The 23,623-nt window shown below is 36.4% G+C and overlaps 2 protein-coding genes across 4 annotated transcripts; one reads left to right on the top strand and one right to left on the bottom strand.

The window, feature by feature from the left end:
* The first annotated feature begins 14,359 nt into the window (after window positions 1-14,359).
* LOC104445408 (putative chloride channel-like protein CLC-g) lies at window positions 14,360-18,446 on the top strand. Of its 2 annotated transcripts, none has more exons than XM_010059296.3 (7): window positions 14,360-14,651; window positions 14,799-14,999; window positions 15,168-15,345; window positions 15,915-16,177; window positions 16,394-16,663; window positions 16,763-17,888; window positions 18,278-18,446. In XM_010059296.3, exons 1-7 carry the CDS (start codon window positions 14,512-14,514, stop codon window positions 18,410-18,412), a joined length of 2,313 nt encoding a protein of 770 aa, XP_010057598.2. In that variant the 5' UTR covers window positions 14,360-14,511; the 3' UTR covers window positions 18,413-18,446. The 2 variants fall into 2 exon arrangements, with proteins under 2 accessions (XP_010057598.2, XP_010057599.2); XM_010059297.3 differs by having other exon boundaries at window positions 14,514-14,651; window positions 14,785-14,999.
* A 632-nt stretch (window positions 18,447-19,078) lies between these two features.
* LOC104445409 (calmodulin-binding receptor-like cytoplasmic kinase 3) lies at window positions 19,079-23,342 on the bottom strand. Of its 2 annotated transcripts, XM_010059300.3 has the most exons (8): window positions 23,181-23,342; window positions 22,066-23,083; window positions 21,690-21,929; window positions 21,257-21,537; window positions 20,394-20,559; window positions 20,224-20,313; window positions 19,700-19,998; window positions 19,079-19,612 (listed from the first exon to the last, which is right to left on the bottom strand). In XM_010059300.3, the coding sequence occupies exons 2-8, from the start codon at window positions 22,322-22,324 to the stop codon at window positions 19,403-19,405; spliced, it is 1,545 nt and encodes a 514-aa protein (XP_010057602.2). In that variant the 5' UTR covers window positions 22,325-23,083; window positions 23,181-23,342; the 3' UTR covers window positions 19,079-19,402. The 2 variants fall into 2 exon arrangements, with proteins under 2 accessions (XP_010057602.2, XP_010057601.2); XM_010059299.3 differs by having other exon boundaries at window positions 22,066-23,341.
* Window positions 23,343-23,623: the final 281 nt, after the last annotated feature.

The following is a 23,623-nucleotide window of genomic DNA, read 5'->3' as shown; positions in this document are numbered from 1 at the left end:
GATTTATTAAAGTTATTTTCCATAAAATGAATAGAGTTGGACCCCATTTGTTTTGCAAAAGACGGATGATTCGAAAAATATTTTTATAAAAATAATCGTTTATATCACTTGAATTACTCAATCACTTAAAAGTGTTTTATTATTAATAACAATTTGTCTAAATATTTTTGTGAACAGTAGATTTTTTTCATTCATTCATTTTCCTGAGCAATAAAGCGATTATTTTTAGGAAAATATTTTTCAAATCATTCATTTCTCACGAAACAAAAAACCCTAAGTTTCGATTGTTGTGTGATTTAATTTTCTAACTTCTATTTTTTTCAATTAAGTTTAGCTTTCTAGATTTATGTGGTTTGATTCTTCCTGCAATCAAGTCATTTGACTTTCTCAATTCTTACAATCCTATACTTCCCTCAACTACTCAAACTAAATTCTCATATTAGTTAATATGTGGCACTACTTATTTAACAAAAAATAAGGCGTGATACTAACTAGGACCAAACGAGCAGAAAACATATGAGAAAAACAAGAAATATGAAATTCTAGTTGACAATGTTAATTACAATGAGTAAACGAAGCATTTGATTGGATAGATCAAGAGAACAAAGGATTTAAGGCTACATTTAGTAGTCAAGATAAAATTCAAAATATAATAAAATACACCATATATTATGTTTAGTGCTTACTTAAGACAAGATAAAGCAACCAACCAAGAGAGAGGATAAAGCTGGATGTAAGAGTAAATATAGTCCGGATAAAATTATCCCATAGGAAGTGGGATAAAGGTAAATATGATTTCTACTATCTATAATAAGAAAATTATTTTTCTCAAATAACAAATTTCTTAAATTAATAAAATCAAAATTATATTTCAACATAAATAGTATTTGAATTCTAGTGCAATAACTTTAAAATAACAATAAATAAAAATTTATTCTTATTTATATTTATATATTATTTATAAATTTGAATTTAATTCTATCTTATAATATAAATTCAATATTTAAATATAAATATATATTTAAATTTATTGCATATTTTAGTATTTTAGATATATTAGTACAGTTTACTATTTAATAAAACTTTATTAGAAAATAAAGTAGGCACGCGTACTATGAGAATGTGCCGTTATATTAATAATGTACGTGGTATGATATAAATATATCTGAATTTAAATCTACGGTTCACTATCAATGGATAGAATTTACAGAAATCAAGGGATTTCTTATCCCTTCCAATCTAGTCTTATCTTATTTAGAAATCCAAATAACTAAACACGGCCTAATTATACAAAATAAAATTAGCTTAATACCACGAAAAACCCAAAACTAGATATGTGATAAATTTGCCATTTGTTGATTTTCATTAAATTTTGCCATCAAATTACTAAGTTATTATGTGATGGTTAACGAATATATCAATTTGAGATTTTACAATCCACTTGCTATAGATATGTTGGTTTTATGATTTTTCGTGATATTAATCATATCTAAACGAAAATAGACATAAATAAATTTATCACAAATATATCAACTCGAGATTTTCTATAAGAAAATTAATTTTTGGTAAATATGTCACAACATTAGTTTGAGGTTCTTCATAATATTAACTCAATAAAATTTAAAGAATCAAATTGCACGAAAAAATCCAAAAATTACATCTTAATTTCGGAAAAACTAGCGTGGACCAATCGCTGATGTGGCTCCACGTGTTGTTTCTTGATTGGGCGAAGACCAAACCAACAAAAAAGGGCTGGCTCACCCAATATTTTCTCTTGCTCATAGAGGACGCATGAGAGAGATCGGAAATAAGGAAGAAGATGAGGGAAGGTGGACATAGGACCCCAAAAAAAAAAAAAAAAATGAAGAAAAGTGACTTGACCCAACAAAAGGAGATACCTTTATAGAATAATGGAAAAGTGAGATAAATTAATGTAGTTAGAATACCGTGTTAAAGAGTGTTTTAGCAAAAACGGAGGGTGGAAAAAGGGCAGATCATGTGAAAACACTAAACAGTAATTCTTTTTGTCATTTTTCGAAATTGATTAACATGTACTTGATTGGATTTCGTCAAGCAATTAAACCTTTCTTCTTTGGACGCAATGGAGGAACGGAGCAAAATAAAGCTGGATGTGATTGGGGATGACTACTGCTTTGAGAAAGGACAGCAATGGCGAACGGTAGTCGAAATCAAATCCAGCAAATCGACGGCTACGCCCACGCTAGTAGCACTGGTTTTGGATACATGGCAACCTAACTTGTAGTACTTGGAGTACCCTGTTCGCAATCCAGATCATATCCACTTTTTCTTCGAAACTCTAAATTGAATGATCCGGATAAATTTCACATCGCAATCCCAGGTTGGTAGAGCTTTAAATTTTAAGAGTAATCCTAAACTTTAGACTGTTGAGCTGATACCAAATTGATTTGAACGAAAGCCATGTCGGAAGAAAAATGGGACAACAAGAATGGGAAGGTGACTGCGGAAATGGGAAGAAACGACGAATCTTTCGCAATAACTCATTAATCTCATATCAATCCATTATTCGTCCTGCTAGCACCAATCACATTAGAAGTGTGATTAATAATATTATGAAAGGAATAAAGTCATATCTCTTGACATTGTACTGACAATGATTAAAGCATTTCTTTCTTTTTATTATTAGGGCTAGTGTGAATGTTTAGACACAAAGTGTTATTGATAATGAAAATATCTTTCACCGGCTAATTATGTTGTTTTTTTAATCGGAAAAAAATTATATTTATGGCTCAAAAGGATATATGAGAAATACACAAACTTTCATAGTCTAGCAAATCGAAACAAAGCAAAGGCTAGAATGCTACAAAACAAAGCCAAAAAACTATGGACTAATTATTTCAAGTGGTCATTTAAAAAAATAATTTTCAAATAAGTCATTTTTTGCAAAAGAATTATTTCAAGCGAGACAAGTAATGTTATTTAGGAAAATATTTTTCAATCCAATCATTTGTTAGTTTTTGCGAAACCAATAAAATGAATTGATTAGTCCATAGAAGATGTTTTTATTAATCTAGCACCACAATAATCAAATTCGAACATTACAACAGAAATTCAAGTCTTGTTCTTTCGAAAATTTACAAAAAGTAATATCCTCTTTCAAAATTAAAGTGTTATGATACAAGGAAAACTATGATAAATACTATCCGATACTCCATGATTATTCAATGGTCGATTAGGTACTTCTTGAAACGTATTGTGAAAATTGTTCAAAAAGTCTTAAACCTATTACACTTAAAAGTAATAATAGATTTTTTTTTTCATTCATTCATTTTCATAAGCAATAAAGCGATTATTTTTAGAAAATATTTTTCAAATTATTCAATTATCGCGAAACAAAAGAACCCTAAGTTTCGATTGTTGTGTGATTTAATTTTCTAACTTACTTTTTTCAATTAAGTTATTTAGCTTTCTAGATTTATGTGGTTTGATTCTTCCTACAATCAAGTCATCTAACTTTCTTAATTCTTACAATCCTATCCTTCCCTCAACTACTCAAACTAAATTCTTTTATTAATTAATGACGCGGCACTGCTTATTTAACAAAAAATGAGGCGTGATACTAACTAGAACCAAACGAGCAGAAAACATACGAGAAAAACAAGAAATATGAAATTCTAGTTGACAATATTAAATAAAATGAGTAAACAAATAATTTAATTGGATAAATCAAGAGAATCAAAGGATTTAAGGCTACATTTAGCAGTTGAGATCAAATTCGAAATATAATAAAATATATCATATCCTACATTTAGTGCCTATTTAAAACAAAATAAAGCAACCAACCCAAGAGAGAGAGAGAGAGAGAGAGAGAGATAAAGCCGAATGTAAGAGTTATATAGTCCGAATAAAATTATCCCATTAGAGGTAAGATAAAGGTAAATATGATTTTTACTATCTATAATAAGAGTTATTTTTCTCAAATAGCAAGTTTCTTAAGTTAATAAAATCAAAATTCAAAATTATATTTCAATATAAATAATATTTGAATTCTAGTGCAAGAATGTGCCGTTATATTAATAATGTACATGATATGATGTGAATATATCCAAATTTAAATCCGTTGTTCCCTAATGGTGGATAGAATTTATAAAAATCTAGGGATTTTTTGTCCAGTCCAATCTAGTATTATCTTATTTAGAAATTCAAACAACTAAATGTAACCTAATTATACAAAATAAAATTAGATTAATACCACGAAAAACCCAAAACTAATACATATGTTAATTTTCATTAAATTTTGCCATCAAATTACTAAGTTGACATGTGACGGTTAACGGATTTACCAATTTGAGATTTTACAATCCACTTGCTATATATATATATATGTCGGTTTATGATTTTTTGTGGTATTAATCCTATTTAACGAAAATAAACATAAAGAAATTTATCACAAATATATCAATTCGAGAGTTTTCTATAAAAAATTAATTTTTGGTAAATTTCTTACAATATTAGTTTGGGGTTTTTCGTAATATTAACTCAATAAAATTTAAAGAATCAAATTGCACAAAAAAAAATCCAAAAATTACATCTTAATTGAATATAGGAAAGATGAAAATCAAATTTTTTGTGCGGAAACACCAGTGGGGACAATCCCTGACGTGGCTCCACGTGTTGTTTCTTGATTGAATGGAGTCCACACTGACACAAAGGGGCTGGCTCACCCAATATTTTCTATTGCTCATAGAGGACGCATGAGAGAGAAAGTGGAAAAGTGAGACAAACGAATGTAGGTTAGAATACCGTGTTAAAGAGTGTTTTGGCAAAGGAAAAAGGACGGCTCATTTTTGTTTTGAAAACACTAAAAATCTAACAGTAATTCTTTTTGTCATATTTCGAAATTAATGCAACACCCGACTTGACTTACCAAATATAAAGCCCATATAGTCCAACAGTTAAAAGCAAAAGTTCTAGCAAACACAATTTGGGCCATTGGATTGGACTGGGTCTGTACTTGATTGGATTTCTTCAAGCAATTAAACCTTTTTTTGTCATATTTCGAAATTAATGCAACACCCGACTTGACTTTTAGACGCAACAGAGGAACGGAGCAAAATAAAGCTGGGCTTGATTGGGGATGAATACTACTTTGAAAAAGGACAGGACGGCAAGCGGTAGTCGAAATCAAATCCGGCAAATTGACGGCTGCACCCACGCCAGCAACAACAGGTTTTGGTTAAGTGGCAACCTGACTTGGAATGCCCTGTTCGCGATCTAGATCAGATCCGCTTTTTCTTCGAAACTCTAAATCGGATGATTTGGATAAATTTCACCTTGCAATCTGACATTGGTAGAGCTCTAAATTCTAAGGGTAATCCTAAACTTTAGGACTGTTGAGCTGATACCAAACCGATTTGAACAAAAACCATGCCGGAAGAAAAATGAAACAACAAGAATGGGAAGATGACAGCAGAAATGGGAAGAAACCTCAAATATTTGGCAATAACTCATTAATCTCAGATCAATCCATCACTCAACCTGCTAACACCAATCATATTAGAAGTGTGATTAACCATATTATTAAAGAGATAAAGTCATATCTCTTGACATTTTAATAACAATGGTTAAAACACTTCTATTTTTGTTGGGGCTAGTGTTAATGTTTAGAGACAAAGTGCTATCAAAAATGAAAATATCTTTCACTAACTAATTATTTTATTTTTTTATTGGGAAAAATTATATTCATGGCTCAAAAGGTACATGAATTGCATAAACTTTTATAGTAAAGCGAATCGAAGCAAAGCAAAGGCTAGAATGCTACAAAACAAAGTCAAATAATTATGGACTAATTATTTCAAGCAATCATTTAAAAAAATGACTTTCAAATAAGTCATTTTTTGCAAAACAATTATTTCAAGCAAGATAAGTGATAATACTTAGGAAAATATTTTTCAATCCAATCATTTGTCATTTTTTGCAAAACCAACGAAATGAATTGATTAGTCCATAGAAGATCTTTTTATTAATATAACACCACAATAATCATATTCTACCATTACAATAGAAATTCAAGTCTTGTTCCTTCAAAAATTTACAAAAAGTAATATCCTCTTTCAAAATTAAAGTGTTATGATACAAGGAAAACTATGATAAATGCTATCCGATACTCCATGATTAGTCAATGGTCGATTAGGTACTTCTTGAAATGTATCGTGAAAATTATTCAAAAAATCTTATTTTTATTCATTTCCATTTTGCCAATTTAGTAATAAATAGTTTCAGACAAAAGAACACCTCAAGTATCAAAAGTTAGAAAAGTGACACTTAAATACCAATTCTTTAAAAAAAAAATGGATATTTAAGTGTCATCTCTAGCGAACTCCGCCAGAAATTTTACATGGCAATTTTTTATTAATTTTGCTTGCCTACAAGGCTCACTAGAAAGTTGACTCAGCAAAGAAATGCAAAAATAACGTCATTTTGACGTGGATTTGAATTTTAATTTAAAAATTAATTAAGTTAAATTTAAAGCCAAATTATAAATATAAATATAAATAAATAAATAAGATAATGAATAGCAACTAAGGGCTCAGCCCTCGCCACTGCCGCCTCCCCGCCGTCCTCGAGAAGGGCCAACGACGGTAGGGAGAGGGTTGGTCGGGGTCACCGGGCCTTAGCGACAGCCCTTCCAAGCAACGGTGGAGAGGCGGCGATGGCGAGGGCTAAGCCCTTAGCCGCTGTTCATCATCTTTTTCAAAAAAAAAAAAAAAGTTTTAAATTTAATTTAATTAATTTTTATATTACTTATTTAGCTATGTCAACAACAAAACAACATCGTTTTTGCACTTATTTAGCTATGTCAGTATGCAAAATGACGTCATTTTGCACTTGCCTCGCCGGAAAATCATCACGTCAGTATTTTTATTGGATTTTCTCGATGTTAGCACTTAACATATCCATTTTGCTTCGATTTTGCACTTAAGTGTCACTTCCCAATTTTTGGCATTTAAGTGTCCCCCATGGCAAGTTTTAGCACTCTAGGTATTCTTCTCCTAATAGTTTCACACTTTGCCAATTGAATCCATCTAATCGTTAATCAATTTTGACAAAAAAAAAAAACCACTTATATGGATACCAAGCATCCTACGTGGCATAGTTGGTCTTTGAAATTGACAATTTTTAATAATATTTTAACATTTTTTGAATTTTTTATTTTCTTTTCTTTGCTTTTTTTTTTTTTTTTTTTTTTTGGCTCTTTTTGTGTGGGTGACCCTTGCCAACCATTAAAGGCCTCGCCCTCACCAGCAAAGCTGCGAAGCCCTCACCTAAGGCTATTGTAGCCGCGCCTGCCACAAGTGAGAGCACGAAGGCACTAGCCAGATCTAGTTGTCGCCGAAGGCCCTCGCAACCCCACTAACCAAGGGTGGGACTAACCTTGCCCGATCTGCGCAAGGCCTTCATAGCCAGCAAGGTTTTTAGGATGCATGTATGAGTTATGTTAGAAAAGTCCCACATTGAAAAATCGGTATGGTATTTAGTATTTAATATATATCTTAGTTGGCCCATAACTAATCGATTTAAATTTTTGAGTGAAACTGAGTCCAACTAAATATATTGAAGGGCTTGGACTTGAGCTCTCTCTTGGCAATCTTCTCTGGACGAAGGTGTTGGATTTCTGCTGCATGCTCCCAACATTAATATTAGAGCCCAAGTTAACAACAATTACACGAGAAAGTTACAAGTTGTTACAATTCTAACCCAAATCTCATATGTGAGGGAGAGATTATTGATGAGGGCTGATAATTAGTTTACAAATGTGCCCCTTGGGTTAACTTTTGGGATGAGAGAGTGATGACCCTCACCAGCACAAAAAAGAACAAAAAAAAAAGCAAAGGAAAGAAAGGGAAATAAAAATCAAAAAATCAAAAAATATTAGAATGCCATTAAAAATTATTGACATCAGTGCCGGTCGTATCATGAAGGATAAATGGGTCTATGTCAATGATTTCATATAAAAATTGTTTGGGTGGACTCAATTAGTAAAGTGTGAAAATATTTAAGATTCAATTGGTAAAATTAAAAAATTTAATAAAATTAGTAATAATAAAATAGATTTAGAACTTTATCGCTAATTCTGATGAAATGAATGTAAAGGCACAGTACTTGCCGACAACACATACACCCTTATTCTTTTGGGAAAGAGTGTGGACTCATGTCGCGACTGAGACCTCTAAAGTTTTTTGTCAGTGTGTTGGGCTTATAGCTGGAGAAGGTACGGGCACTTTCCCTTCTTTGGTTTCCACGTAAAAAGTGCCCAAATGAACAAAAACCAAGGTTCCGAGTTTCCTCCATTCATGCCACCTGAAGAAAGTTCCTCGCCCCGTGTCCATATCAATGTCCCCACCAGCGTACAGCTAATAGAGACAGCATATTAACGTTTGGGAGTATATCATAACAAGTAGCCTTCTCAACCCATGCCGCCAGGACCTTTCATTACTATGGATAGCTCTTGTGTAGGACTTCCTTTACATAATAGTTCAGCCCTTGTCGACTGCAGTGGTCCCATGAACTTTGAAAGGCCTCGTCCGGATCATCATTTATTATAATTGAATTTAAATCGTCAAATTTGAGGAGACTCGGTACTACTCACATGACGACACTTGACTAATCTAACAATATATAATTTAACAGATTTACTAGTCTCATGAAACGTTAGATCTCTAGCAACTTGTCTAGGAATTGTAGATGAAATAAGATAAACATGCCAAGTTCATGAACCAGCCACACAACTTTTTGTGAATGGTTTGAAATTGCTCTTATGAGCTTCATTTCTCTTTAGTTTAGCCTGTGAATTATTGCAATATGGTCTTAAAGTCAATGATGTGAATGCAAATTAAATAAGTAGTGCGCATGTGTTTTCATTGGATACCCATACTTGGTGCAAAAAGAAATATTTTGCACATGGAGAATTCACTACAATGGAAAAAACAACTCCATTATACATCTCTTCGGAAAATAAAACAAAATCGCTAAACAACCAGTCCTTTCTCCAGCTACCTCAGTTCTTCGTTATGCTTATCACCGTCTTTGTCCTCGTCTGTCATCTCCGACAGACAATCATCCGAAATTTTTGCATTTTCCACACCTGTCATCATCAAAGGCCGGAAGATGGACTCTTCGAAAGAAAAGAAGAAAATGTCTATGAAGGCCAATGGGGAAGCTGAATTCCAGGCTCGACCTTTACTTTCCTCTGAAGTATCGCCCCTTGCACAGTCCACGTCCCGAGTAGCCGTCGTAGGAGCCAGCCTCTGCCCCCATTGAGAGTCTTGATTATGAGTAGGCTTCCATTCCCTTCTCTTGAAAGATAGCGGGCGAAAAGTAGCCATTTTTTGGAGTTCTTTTTGCCAAAAGAAAAGTAGGTGGACAATAAGGAGGGGACAAAAGTGGTTGATGCTGAATTTGGCAAAAGGGTTTTTGAATGCAGGATCTCAGAGAATGATTTCTTTAAAGCAAGACTGGAGGACTAATAGCACAGTCCAGATATTTCAGTAGGTGTTCAATGAAGTGGCTGCTGTGTTTCTTATTTGGTGGGCTTTGCAATAATATCGCAGCAGAAAATGTTCCGGGCATTAAGTTCGTGGTCACTTCGAATAGCAATAATAACATTAATTATATTAAAATTATATTTCAATAAAAAATAATATTTAATTTATAGTACAAGAAGTTTAAAATGAAAAAAAAAAAAAATTGTTTTTTTAAAAATTTAATCTTATTTTTATTTATATATTCGAATTTAATTCTATTTTATAATATAAATTCAATATTTAAATATAAATACATATTTAAATTTATTACATATTTGAGTATTTTAGGTATATTAGTACAGCTTACTATTTACTAAAATTAAATTAAAAAAAATGATGGAAGGTGAACAAGAAATAAAAAGGAAAATAATTAAAGAAAATAGGAAAGATAAATAAACAAGATAAATAAAAATAAAGTAGACACGCGTACTATGAGAATGTGCTATTATATTAATAATGTACATGATATTATGTGAATATATTCAAATTTAAATCCGCAATTCACTAATAGTGGATAGAATTTACAAAAATCCAAGGATTTCTTATCATGTCCAATCTAGTCTTATCTTATTTAAAAATTCAAATGACTAAGCACAGTCTAATTATACAAAATAAAATTATTTTAATATCACGAAAAATCCAAACTTGTATATATGTGATAAATTTGACATTCGTTAATTTCCATTAAATTTTGTCATCAAATTATTGAGTTGGCATGTGGCGATAGATGGGTATATCAATTTGGAATTATACATTCCACTTGTTATAGATATATAAGTTTGTGATTTTTTGTGATATTAATCATATTTAACAAAAATAAATATAAGGTAAATTTGTCACAAATATATCGGTTTGGGATTTTTTTAATAAAAAAATTAGTTTATAATAAATTTGTCACAACATCGTTTGGATTTTTCGTTGGAGTAACCCAATAAAATTTAGAGAATCAAATTGCACAACAAAAACCCAAAAATTACATCTTAATTGAATATAGGAAAGATGAAAATCAAATTTTTTGTGCGGTAAAACCAGTGTGGACGAATCACTGACGTGGCTCCACGTGTTGTTTCTTGATTGGGCGGAGACCACACTGACACGAAGGGGCTGGCTCACTCAATATTTTTATCTTGCTCTGAGAGGTCACATGAGAGAGATCGGAAATGAGGAAGAAGACGAGGGAAAGTAGACATGAAAAAAAAAAAAAAAAACAAAATTAATGAAAAAAAAGTGACTCGACACGAAAAAGGAGACACCTTTATAGAACTGTGGAAAAGTGAGTCAACAAATGTAGTTAAAATACCGTGTTGAAGAGTGTTTTAGCAAAAACAGATGGTGGAAAAAGGGCGGTTCATGCGAAAAACACAAAACAGTAATTCTTTTTGTCTTTATTCGAAATTAATTAACATGCAACACGCGACTGTTTTTTTGGGGTCTAATGCGGCACATGACTTGACTTACCAAATATAAAGCCCATATGGTCCAACGCTTAAAAGCAAAAGTTCTAGCAAACATAATTTGGATTGGATTGGATTGGATTGAGTCCGTACTTGATTGGATTTCTTCAAGCAATTGAACCTTTCTTCTTTGGATGCAACGAAGGAACAGAGCAAAATAAAGCTGGTTTTGAGTGGGGATGAATATTGCTCCCTGCTTTGAAAAAGGACAGCGACCGCGAGCGGAAGTCAGAATCAAATCCGGCAAGTCGACGACTGCACCCATGCCAACAGCAGCGGGTTTTGGATACATGGGAACCTGACTTGCAGTACTTGGAGTACCCCGTTCGTGATCTGGATAAGATCCGCAATAGGACGATCCGAATAAATTTTACATAGCAATCCGTGGTTGGCAGAGCTCTAAATTCTAAGAGTAATCCTAAACTCTAGGACTGTCGAGCTGATACCAAACCGATTTGAATGAAAGCCATGTCGGAAGAAAAATGGAACAGCAAGAATGGCAAGATGATAGCGGAAATGGGAAGAAACGCCAAATCTTTTGGCAATAACTCATTAATCTCATATCAATCCATTACTCGACCTGCTAGCACCAATCACATTAGAAGTGTGATTAACAATATTATTAAAGGGATAAAGTCATATCTCTTGACATTTTAATGACAATGATTAAAACATTTCTTTTTTGTTGGGGCTAGTGTTAATGTTTAGAGACAAAGTGCTATCGATAATAAAAATATCTTTCACTGACTAATTATTTTGTTTTTATTATCTGAAAAATTTATATTCATGGCTCAAAAGGATACATAAGAAATTCATAGACTTTCATGATAAAGCAAATTGAAACAAAACAAAGGCTAGAATACTACAAAACAAAGCCAAATAATATAGCACTAATTATTTCGAGTGATCATGATTTTCAAATAAGTTATTTTTTCCAAAATAATTACTTCAGGCGAGACAAGTGATGATATTTGCGAATTATTTTTCCATCTAATCATTTGTCATTTTTTGTGAAACCAATGAAATGAAGCGATTAGTCCATAGAAGATGTCTTTATTAATCTGACACCACAATAATCAAATTCTAACATTACTACAGAAATTCAATTCTTGTTCCTTCGAAAATTTACAAAAAGTAATATGCTCTTTCAAAATTCAAGTGTTACGATACAAGTGAAACTATGATGAATGCTGTCAGATACTCCACGATTATTCAATGGTCAATTAGCACTTCTTGAAAAGGATCATGAAAATTATTCAAAAAATCTTAAACCTATTACACTTTTGTCAATTTAGTTTAATCATTTCATTTTTGCCAATTTAATAATAAATATTTTTATACTTTGAGTCCATCTAATCAACTATTCAATTTTTGTCAAAAACCACTGACATGGATGACAAGCGTCCTACATGACACGATTAGTGCTAAAATTGACAATTTTTAATAATATTTTAACATTTTGTTGAAAGTTTTATCTTTTTTTTTTTTTTCCTTTTCTATGTTCTCTTTTTTGTCGGCAACCCTCCCCAACCACAAAGGCCTCGCCCTCACCAGCGAGGCTACAAAGCCCTCACTTAAGGCCATTGTAGCAACACCCACCACTAGCGAGGGCACGAAGGCACCAGCCAAATCTAATTGTCGGCCACAATGGCCTTCCTAAGGCCTTCACAGCCCTATTGACCAAGGGTGAGGCTACCCTCGACTGATGTGCACAAGGCCTTTGCAGCCAGCAAGGTTTTTAGGATGCGTGTGTAAATTATGTTAGAGACGTCCTACATAAAAAAAATTGATATGGTATTTAGTAATTATTATATATCCTAGTTGACCTATAAGTTATAACTAATTGGCTTAAGCTTTTGAATAAAAATAAGTCTAACTAAATATGATAACAGGCTTGGACTTGAGAGCTCTCTTGGCAATCTCCTCTAGGTGAAGTGTTGGACTTCTAATGTACACTCCCAATATTAATATTAGAGCCCAAGTCAACAATAGTCACACGAGAAAATTACGAGTTGTTGCAACTCCAACCCAAGCTTTATGTGTGAGGGAGAGATTGTTGACGAAGGCTAGTAGTTAGTTTACAAGTTTATCTCTTGGATTAGCTTTTGGGGTGAGAGAGTGATGACTCTCACCAGCACAAAAAAGAATAGGAAAAAAAAAAAAAGCAAAGGAAAAAAGGAAATAAAAATCATAAAATAAAAAAATATATATTAAAATACTATTAAAAATCATCAACATCAGTATTGGCCATGTCATATAAGATAATCACGTCCATGTCAATGATTTCATATAAAAATTATCCGGGTGAACTCAATTAGCAAAGCGTGAAAATATATAAGATTCAATTAGCAAAATTAAAAAGTTTATGACTAAGTTGGCAAAAATGAAATAAATTTGAAACTTTTTGAATAATTTTGATGAAAAGTATATGAAGGTACAATTCTTGCCGACAACACATACAGCCTTTTTCTTTTGGCGAAGAGTGTGGACTCATGTTGCATTTGAAACCTCTAAAGTTTTTTGTCAGTGTGTTAGGCTTATAGCTTTGAGAAGGTACCGGCACTTTCCCTTCTCTGGTTTCCATACAAAAAGTGCCCAAATCAACAAAAACCGAGGCTCCGAGCTTCCGAGCTTCCGAGCTTCATCCATGCATGCCACTTGAAGAAAGTCCCTCGCCCCATGTCCCTATCAATGTCCCCACCAGCGTACTGCTTGCAGAGAGCAAATTAATGTTTGGGAGAATATCATAACAAGCAGCCTTCTCAATCCGTATGCACCGGCCGGCCGCGACCTTTCGTTACTATGGATAGCTCTCGCGTTAGGTCAGCCCTCATCAGCTGTAGCCCCACCACCTTTGGTCCCATGAGCTTTCGAGGGCCTCGTCCGGATCATTATCTACTCTCGTTGAATTTAAACCGTCAAATTTGTGGAGACTCAGTACTGCTCATATGATGTCATTCAATCAATTCGACAATATATAATTTAACAGATGTACTGATCTCACGAGATACTGAATCTCTAGCGACTCGTCTACGAGTTGTAAATGATATAAGGTAAGCATGTGAAGGTCATGAACCGGCCACTCAACTTCTTGTGAATGGTTTGAAATTGCTCTTATGAGCTTCATTTTGCTTTAGTTCAGCCCTGTGAATTATTGGGACATGATCTTAAAGTCAATGATTTGAATGCAAATTAAATAAGTAGTGGGCATGTGTTTTCATTGGATACCAAAAATTGGTGAAAAATATATATTTTGCACATGGAGAACTCGTTGCAATGGAAAAAACAACTCCAATATACATCTTTTCGGAAAATAAAACGAAATTGTCAAACAACCAGTCCTTTCTCCAACTACCTAAGTTCTTCGTTATACTTAACACCGTCTTCGTCCTCTTCCGTCATCTCTGACTGACAATCATCTGAAATTTTTGCATTTTCCACACCTTTCAATCATCAAAGGCCAGAAGAAGGACTCTTCGGAAGAGAAGAAGAAAATGTCTACGGAGGCCAATGGGGAAGCTGAATCCCAGGCTCGACCTTTACTTTCCTCTGAAGTATCACCCCTTGCACAGTCCACGTCCCAAGTAGCCGTTGTAGGTGCCAACCTCTGCCCCATTGAGAGTCTTGATTATGAGTAAGCTTCCATTCCCTTCTCTTAAAAGATAGCAGGGGAAAAGTAGCCATTCTTTCTAGTTCTTTTTGCCAAAAGAAAAGTAAGTGGACAATAATGAGGGGACCGAAGTGGTTGATGCTGAATTTGGCAAAAGGGTTTTGAATGCAGGATCTCAGAGAATGATTTCTTCAAGCAAGACTGGAGGACTAATAGCACAGTCCAGATATTTCAGTATGTGTTCATGAAGTGGCTGCTGTGTTTCTTGATTGGTGGGATTGTTAGCCTTGTTGGGTTTTGCAACAATCTCGCAGTAGAAACTGTTGCAGGCATTAAGTTCGTGGTCATTTCATATATGATGTTGGCTCAGAGGTAAAGATCCTGTCAAAAGGTTCAGTTTTTTTTTTTTTTGGGTTTCTTTCTAGAATCTAACTGCCCAATGAAAGAAACGGATCCGAGTAATTTGAGTGGGTTGAAATTTTTTCTTCTACCTGTGGCGGTGAGGAGAATCTTATGGTGAAACTCTGTGATCATTTGCAGGTCTGTAATGGCTTTTGTTGTTTTTTCTGTATCCAACCTTATGCTCACCTTGCTCGCGGCTCTCATCACAGCTTTTGTATCATCAGCAGCTGCCGGATCGGGCATACCAGAAGTAAAGGCTTATCTGAATGGCGTGGATGCGCCAGGAATTTTTTCACTGAAGACATTGTTTGTTAAGGTGATAGAAGGGTACTTAGTTTTGTGTCGAAGATTGCAAAGTTGCACATCCATCACTCGATTATCTTTTTTGCCTATCTTCTCCTTTTAAGTCTGCAATGCATCAAGCATTCACATGATATGCGAGTTGCAGTGCTTGATAATTGTTCTAGCACAGAGTAAAGCTGTAGATTCTGGTTTTGTAAGAAGTCTGAGTAATTTTAACCTGTGGTTGCTGCAATGGCTCTGCCTCCACCTCAGATTGTGATTTTTGGTGATTTCTTTCCAGCTCTTTTAAAGAGTAGATACTTCTATAAACCTTCTTCAAATTGTTGGAATGTGAAGGTTTGGACTGATTTCATCAAATGTTTAGCTCATCTAACTTGCCGGGTTTGCATTTTCTGATGTTCAGTGTTGTTAAATTGCCCGCTATGGCTCATGCAGTGGAAGGCGGTTTTCGGTTCTTTGACTCAACTTTTGCTCCTTTTGGACAATCTGGAACTTTAAATTATCATCTATGACTTCACAAAGCACAATTGTTCTTTTTGTAAGTAGACAATGGTCTCATCACCTGTTGGTCCTAACCGACAGATAATTGGAAGCATCTCTGCTGTGTCCTCATCTCTTCTTGTGGGAAAGGCTGGACCTATGGTGCATATTGGCGCGTGTGTTGCTTCACTGCTTGGTCAAGGCGGGTCGAAGAAATATGGCTTGACTTGGTCGTGGTTGCGGTTTTTCAAAAACGACAGGGACAGAAGAGATCTTGTCACATGTGGATCAGCTGCAGGAATTGCCGCTGCTTTTCGTGCCCCGATTGGTGGGTTGCTGTTTGCCCTTGAAGAGATGGTATCTTGGTATGTTAATCCATCTCTCTGTACTTGAGTATGCCTCCTTAAGATTGTGCTTTAGAGATTTAATAAGCAAGTTACCTGATGATTGACTAAGGAATCTATCATATAAACATGGATAGTGTCAATGTTACTTTAATGTCTAATAATTTGAGTTTACTGGAGAAACTGAGTATGTGTGGGTCGTTGGTATTAACCAGGAATGTGAAATCTTCTTTGCAGGTGGAGAAGTGCCCTTCTGTGGAGGGCCTTCTTTACGACGGCTATAGTAGCGATAATACTAGTAGGGCTGATTGACTTCTGTGACAGTGGAAAATGTGGGCCATTTGGTAAAGGTGGGTTAATAATGTTCGATGTCAGTTCGACGAATGTCTCGTATGACCTATGGGATGTCCCCCCAGTTCTCCTCCTTGGTGTTCTAGGAGGCTTATTCGGCAGCTTGTATAATTTCTTGCTGGATAGGGTTGTCCAAGTCTACAATTCCATCACCGGGTAAGATCCTTGAAATGATGCTTTTCACCTGTTAAGGAAATCACTGGAGACAGTAATGTCGAAGCACTCACTGTATGTTCTTACGATTTCTCTTTCCAGGAAATGTAGTGGGTACAAGATTTTACTTGCTTGCTTCATTTCCATCTTCACATCCTGTCTCTTATTCGGATTACCGTGGCTTTCATCTTGTCTACCGTGTCCAGCCGATGCTGAGGTGGTCTGTCCTACTGTCGGACAGGCTGGGAACTATAAGAAGTTTCAATGTCCTCCTGGGCACTACAACGATCTTGCCAGCCTCATCTTTAACACAAATGACGATGCAATCAAAAATCTTTTTAGCAAAGGCACCGATAACGAATTCCAGTATTCGTCTATACTCATCTTTTTTGGCACCTGCTTTTTCCTCAGCATAATTAGCTACGGCATCGTGTCTCCCACTGGCCTCTATGTGCCAGTGATTGTGACGGGCGCATCTTATGGACGTCTTATTGCAATGCTAGTGGGTTCTCACTCGACTCTTAATCATGGTATTTTCGCCGTGCTTGGTGCTGCTTCCTTTCTTGGTGGAACAATGAGAGCAACGGTTTCAGCATGCGTAATCCTCCTGGAGTTGACGAATAACCTGTTAATGTTACCACTGATGATGCTGGTTCTTCTAGCTTCGAAAACGGTAGCAGATGCCTTTAATAACAACATCTACGACCTTATCATGAAGGCAAAAGGGTTCCCGTATCTTGAAGCTCATGCTGAACCGTTCATGAGACAACTAACTGTCAGCGATGTGGTGAAAGGCCCACTTCAGCTATTTCATGGCATTGAAAAGGTTGGAAATGTTGTCCAAGTGCTCAGAACCACAACACATAATGGGTTCCCGGTGATTGATGAGTCTCCCCTTTCAGAATCCCCCGTTCTGTACGGTCTGATACTGCGAGCGCATCTCATAGAACTACTAAAGAAGAAGGCCTTCCTCTCCTCTACAGAGCCAACAGGCATTGATGTCTCCGAGCAGTTCTCAGTAGTTGATTTTGCAAAGAAGGGATCGGGAAATGCTGACAAAATAGAGGACATAGATGTTACCAAAGAGGAGAACATGTTCTTGGATTTGCATCCATTCACTAACACTTCGCCTTATACAGTTGTGGAAACGATGTCATTAGCAAAAGCTCTCATACTTCTCCGTCAAGTTGGTTTGAGACACCTGCTAGTGATTCCAAAGATCTATGAGGTAAGTTCTTTATATGTTAACAGTCATCTAAGCACTCATTATACTAGGACAGTCTTTAAAACTCTCTTTTCGCTCAAATATAATGATGCAACTGCATAGTTCGAAGCTTGGTTGATGATGTTTTCATTATTGACCTCTTGAGTTAGATTATCTAGCTTCTGATCCAGATGTTCTTTTCGTTCGGAACAATTTTTCTGTTCCCTTTTCGTGGACTAGTTTGGTGGAATGCTCTTCGACTATAATTTCTGCATTGTTAATAATTTCTCTGAACAATACCCTCTATCATTTCCTTCTCCAAACCTCTCTCTGAATGTCGAATTCTGTGTCCACGGAGCCCGTTTGTTGCTGCTCATATATCATCCATGAACTCATCTAAGGTTGTGTTTCAGAGATCGCCTGTGGTGGGGATATTGACGAGACACGATTTCATGCCAGAAGACATATTAAGCTCGCACCCGGCATTGACAAGGAGCAGATGGAAAGGATGGAGATTGACGCTTCCTCGTTGGCTAAATCCACATTAGTACGACAATCTTGCATTTGAAGATAGAAAATTACGAATCGGGGCCCAATCACGCAGCTTACGCAACTCAGCTACCAGCGGATGAAAATTGGCTCAGAGTCCTCCTGCCATATTCAATATATCCGAGCAAAGTGTTTCACTGCGTATCGCCATAACGAAATTTGTATATCCCTCTTCGTTGAGATGCCAGAAAAACTGCTGCTTGAAAGGTGATGAAGGGTCTGTACTTATAAGTTCAGTTGTTATGCTTCTCGTTATCTGGCCAAGTCATCACATTAGTTGCCCAAAGATGAGGCCTGGCATTTTCACTTGAGTGCGGTTTTAACCTTGTACTTTCGCGAGCATAATCGTAAAATAGAGGGAGCTCTCAGATGTCTCGATGAGCAGACAGCATTTAAGAACATAGCGCATGTTGGAGCATGCCGGTGAAGCAGAGTGATTAGGAAGACTCATGCTTTGTATGACACCAAGTAGAGATAGAAACAGATAGAGAACTCTCAGTGCCAAGAGCTATAATCCTAAGTCTTCCCATAAATGAAGGGCCGATGCCTTCTACCCGAAGTTTCACTATAAATCTTCACAAATAACAACTGATTGGCGACATTAAAAGAGACGGAAAGACCAATCCGGTTATTGTGCAGATCAAGTAGAGCAAACAAGAAATTGATGAGACTGCTAAAACTGTGACTGTATTTTGGTAATGACAGATCCTGCCAGAACACTTCAATAGAACAATATCCCTAAACTTACATACCACCATACAGACATTTGCATATGATGTACGGGGAGAGAGAGAGAGAGAGAGAAAGAGAGAGCTGTGAAACCCAAGGCTAAGGAAGAAATGAATTTATCATGAGTCTTAAACTCCAAATGAAGCTTTCTTGGGATAACAAACTAGAGAGACAAGCATAACCATTCCATGTGTCTAGACAAATGATCGATTTATCTCAACGCATTCTGCTGCATGCACAAATTCGAGAACTGACACTGACTACCCTCTCCTCACGCTGTTGAGATAATCCACCCTTATCCCCCACAACTCTTCACCCACGACATTCATATCAGGCCGATCCAATCGTCCAGGCGCAGCACACTGAAAAGCCAAACTAAAAATCCTCATCAGAATATCTCTATCCACTCTTTCCTCCATTCTCGGGTCCATGAGGTCCAGGACATTTCCTTCGTTGAACTTCCTGAAAGCCTGTACACATAGTAATGCATTAGCTATGGACTGAATCTTAATGAGAGCGAATTTATTTTCCACCTACAGGAGTGAGTTTTAGCTTACCCATCTAAGTGTCACCCGTTCATCAACTGGCTTCTTTGCATCGACAGGTCGACGTCCAGTTAGGATCTCTATGAGCAGGATCCCGAAAGAGTACACATCACTTTTGGGGGTGAGCTGATAGGTTCTCATGTACTCTGGGTCAAGATAACCCACTGTGCCTTTCACTTTGGTGGAGACGTGAGTTTTATCGGTGTCGCCTGCACCTAGCCTTGCGAATCCAAAATCCGCCACCTTAGCCCTCATGCTTTCAGTCAAAAGAATGTTGGATGACTTCACATCCCGGTGGATGATTTGCTTCTCTGCAAAGCACAATAAAAAAAACAAGGAAAAGGAAGGCTGTTAAATGTGGGTTTAAGAAGTTTTTAACATGCTGCGAAGCTTTCAGGATGATGCATCAGTACACGGTTCAAACAGGTTTTTGCTCATAGCATGATGATTGATTCAACATGCTTCATGAAAAATTTGGAGTAAATTTGCTGATGAGGATTTCAGCAAACGTGTGCAAGAAGGGGAAGTTTCTTCACCTGAGTATAAGTGCAGATAAGTCAGGCCATGAGCAACATCAATTGCAACTTCAAGCCTTTGATTAAAATCAAGGATTCTCCCATGTTGACCTACAATAAAGTCAAGTGAGATGCCTGCAATGTTGTTCTGCCCAGAGAAAAGAGATGGTTTTCACAGTTAGTAATCTCACCATCCAAATGTTCTCTAAGAGTACCGTTTGGCACATACTCTGTAATAATAAGACGCTCATTTCCTTTCTCGATATAACCAAGTAGCTTCACCAGACTCCGATGATCGATTTTTGAAAGAAGCTGAACTTCACTGCTAAATTCAGTTCGCAAACTCTCAAAGTATTCCTGCACAGAAGATTTGCAATTGAAAATGTCCAGAGATTGCTCTCATGCCCATCATCCAAAACCCAATTCATACGTGACATTACATGGGAAGTGGGTATAACCTAGTTTCCCACTCTAAAGTTGAGTCACATTTTAGCTGCAATTTAAACCGAAAATGCAGATTGAATAATGTAATGTTGACTTGACCTTGTCAAGAAAACACAATATATTATAATGAAGGAGAACCAGACCGAAAATATCAAACAGCCAATCCTACTCTGACAAAAAATTAGAAAATGGGAATTTAGTTGTCTAGTATAGCTAATGAAAGAGACATGATCCTAGCATGCACAGACAACAAGCCCATTTCCACGAATAGCGATGAATCGTCAACCATTTTGTGCAATTATCTTTTGGAAAATGCATGCATCATGTAATGAGATAATAAAATTCTTCGAAGTATACACCAGAGTGTTGCAGGGAACTATGTTCTGTGGAATTAAACATTCTTAAACCTTCTGGACTCTTTTGGAAAATGTATGATGAATCATGTAATGAGATAATTAACACATAAACCTGCAAGTTGCAGGAAACTATGTTCTCTGGAATTAAACATATAACCTTCTGGACTCTTCTGGTAATATCAGCAAAAGTGGTTCATCAAAAAATTGGCACCAGCAGAATCAATTATAAAGAGGAAATCAGCAATGCAACTCACCTTCTTTGCTCGTTTTATGGCAACAAACTGCCCACCTTCTAATTGTGCCTTATACACAGTTCCAAATCCCCCTTCTCCTATTTGCATCGAGGGAGAGAAATTGCGAGTAGCTTTCAAGATTTGACTTAAACTGAGATGCAATGATTTAAGTCTACTAAGTTTTGGGGACATGGAAAATCTGGATGGACTAGGCGGCACCCGAAGTGGACTCCCTGGAATCTTTTCAGGTAAAGAAACCTTTTCAGGAGCAGAACTCTCTTCCGATAGGGGAGTAGAATTTACTGGAACAAACAAAGACTTTTTATCACTAACCAGCCCATTGAAGAATTTGATTTAGCTATCAGATTGAACACTCATTCTAGTCAGAGACGAGCATAAGAATTTCTATATGAAGAATTTTTCAGTGGTATTCCAACAAGATCTAAGGACGTACCTGAATTCAGATCCTTTGGAAGGACAGTGTGAGCAGCTTCTTTTCTTTTTCTCTGGATGCAGGGACAGACTAAAACGCAAGATAGAGCTAAAACTCCAGGTATTACCAAGCTGACGCTTTTATGGGTTGAAAGAAAGTTTTGACTTTTCTTCTCTTCTTTCTCATGGCTCTGTCCATCAACTTTGTCCACACTAACTTCCGTCTGCAAAAACTTTCTTCCTTCAAGAAAATGCCTTCGAACTGACCCCCCCCCAGAAATCATAAAAGGAAGAAAAGATGAGAATCTGGTAAGAATGAGCCTAGATAATCATTGCACATAAAACAGTTCAAAAAGTCTCAACCACTGAAGAGCACATCCCAAATATTAAATCCATACCTAGAGAAAGATTAATCCCAGAGCAATTAGGTCCAGGGTAATCCTTAAGGTCGCAACCATCCTCAGAGTGATATTTGAGAGCATTGCAGAACTGATTTTTGTCTACTATCTCTTCATTAATGTAAAAGAATTCACTACCAGAATAACTTGAATATGCCAGTCGATCAGCACCACAAACCTTCGACTTCAAGTGAAAATCAGTGGCAGATATCCTCAGCAGCTGTAGGAGCAGCAGGAGTATTGTTGCAGCTATTGCCATTGTCGATTAGTACATATATCAAAGCCTCTATCTTCAATAGATAAATACAAAGGCATCTAACATTCCAAGATCTCGAGCAGACAACCCAAACTAAGAAATATCAATGAACCCAACAACCAAGAGTATAATTAGGGCTTTAATTTCCCCTATCAGGTAATTCAACTATTCATGACCATTTTACGGCATCAGAAATCTTCAAATGGCACAGAGATTCAACTTCAAGTACAGAGAGAAGAGAAGGAAGCAGCTGAAAGCTTAATAGCCACACTCCCTGAATTTGAGGCTTTATAGAAACTACACAAAAGTTTCACCGGCAGCAAACTCCAAGACTTTGAAAACACCGAGTTCAGTTTCTCGCCATAACTGCGAATCAATTAGATGCCTTGAAAAACCCAATTCACAGAACTACAAAAAGATTGAGACCCAATATAAAAGGAAAGCCAATCTTCGCTTCATGTGCTTTACAACCCAGGAATTCTTGAAGCACTGTCTAGATAGGGGACCATAATTCCATAAAATCCTTACATGCCCACCCAGCAAAAACCTATCTTCATGAGGGAAAAAAAGAAACAACTTCCTGAACTCACTCTCCTCAATCTCCCAAAATCTGAACTAAATCCAGTCTCCCAGGATTCCCAAAGTTTCCTCCTTCTCCTTCACCCCAAAAGCATAGACTTCACACAGAAGACAGCCCAAACACCAATCAGAAGATTGAGGGGCGAGAATTGTCAAGCTCCAATCGTCAAACCCTCCAAGCTCCTAAGCTCCCACAGAGTAACAAAACCCATCATGAGATGCCGCTTACTTTGATCTCACATCATCTCCCAAAGTGTTAAATAAACAAGGAAGCACAAACCTGAAGAGTCCCCCCCTCAAAGAAAATAAAGGTGGCTGAAGCTGGAGACAACGCCTCTCTGCTGTGAGACGTTTGTCTTTATTGCCCCTTTTTATAGGTGTGAATAATTAGATGGGAAAGCTCTCCATGACCGGCGTATGTACAGAGGTAGAAGAGGATGTAACAACTAACGAGTGGCCGTCTACAAGGCTACAAGCACGCGCAGGCATTTTGAACAGTTTCCACGGGTTGGACAATTTTGACCGGTCTCGTGGGTCGCTTGCTTCTCTTTGGTGGACTCCTCAATGGCATCTTTGTCTATTTTAATCAAGCCACATGACCCCAAGAAGTGATTGATTGATTGCTCCTCTCTTTTCACCATTTCCTTTTGGCCAAATTTCTGGCATACTATTACTACCTGTAATCTTTAGCTAAAGTGGTATCTTTCCTCGATGGAGGTTCCA

This window comes from Eucalyptus grandis, chromosome 8 (assembly GCF_016545825.1).
Source record: "Eucalyptus grandis isolate ANBG69807.140 chromosome 8, ASM1654582v1, whole genome shotgun sequence".
Classification (NCBI taxonomy): domain Eukaryota; kingdom Viridiplantae; phylum Streptophyta; class Magnoliopsida; order Myrtales; family Myrtaceae; genus Eucalyptus; species Eucalyptus grandis.
This window is presented reverse-complemented; position numbering and strand designations above follow the sequence as displayed.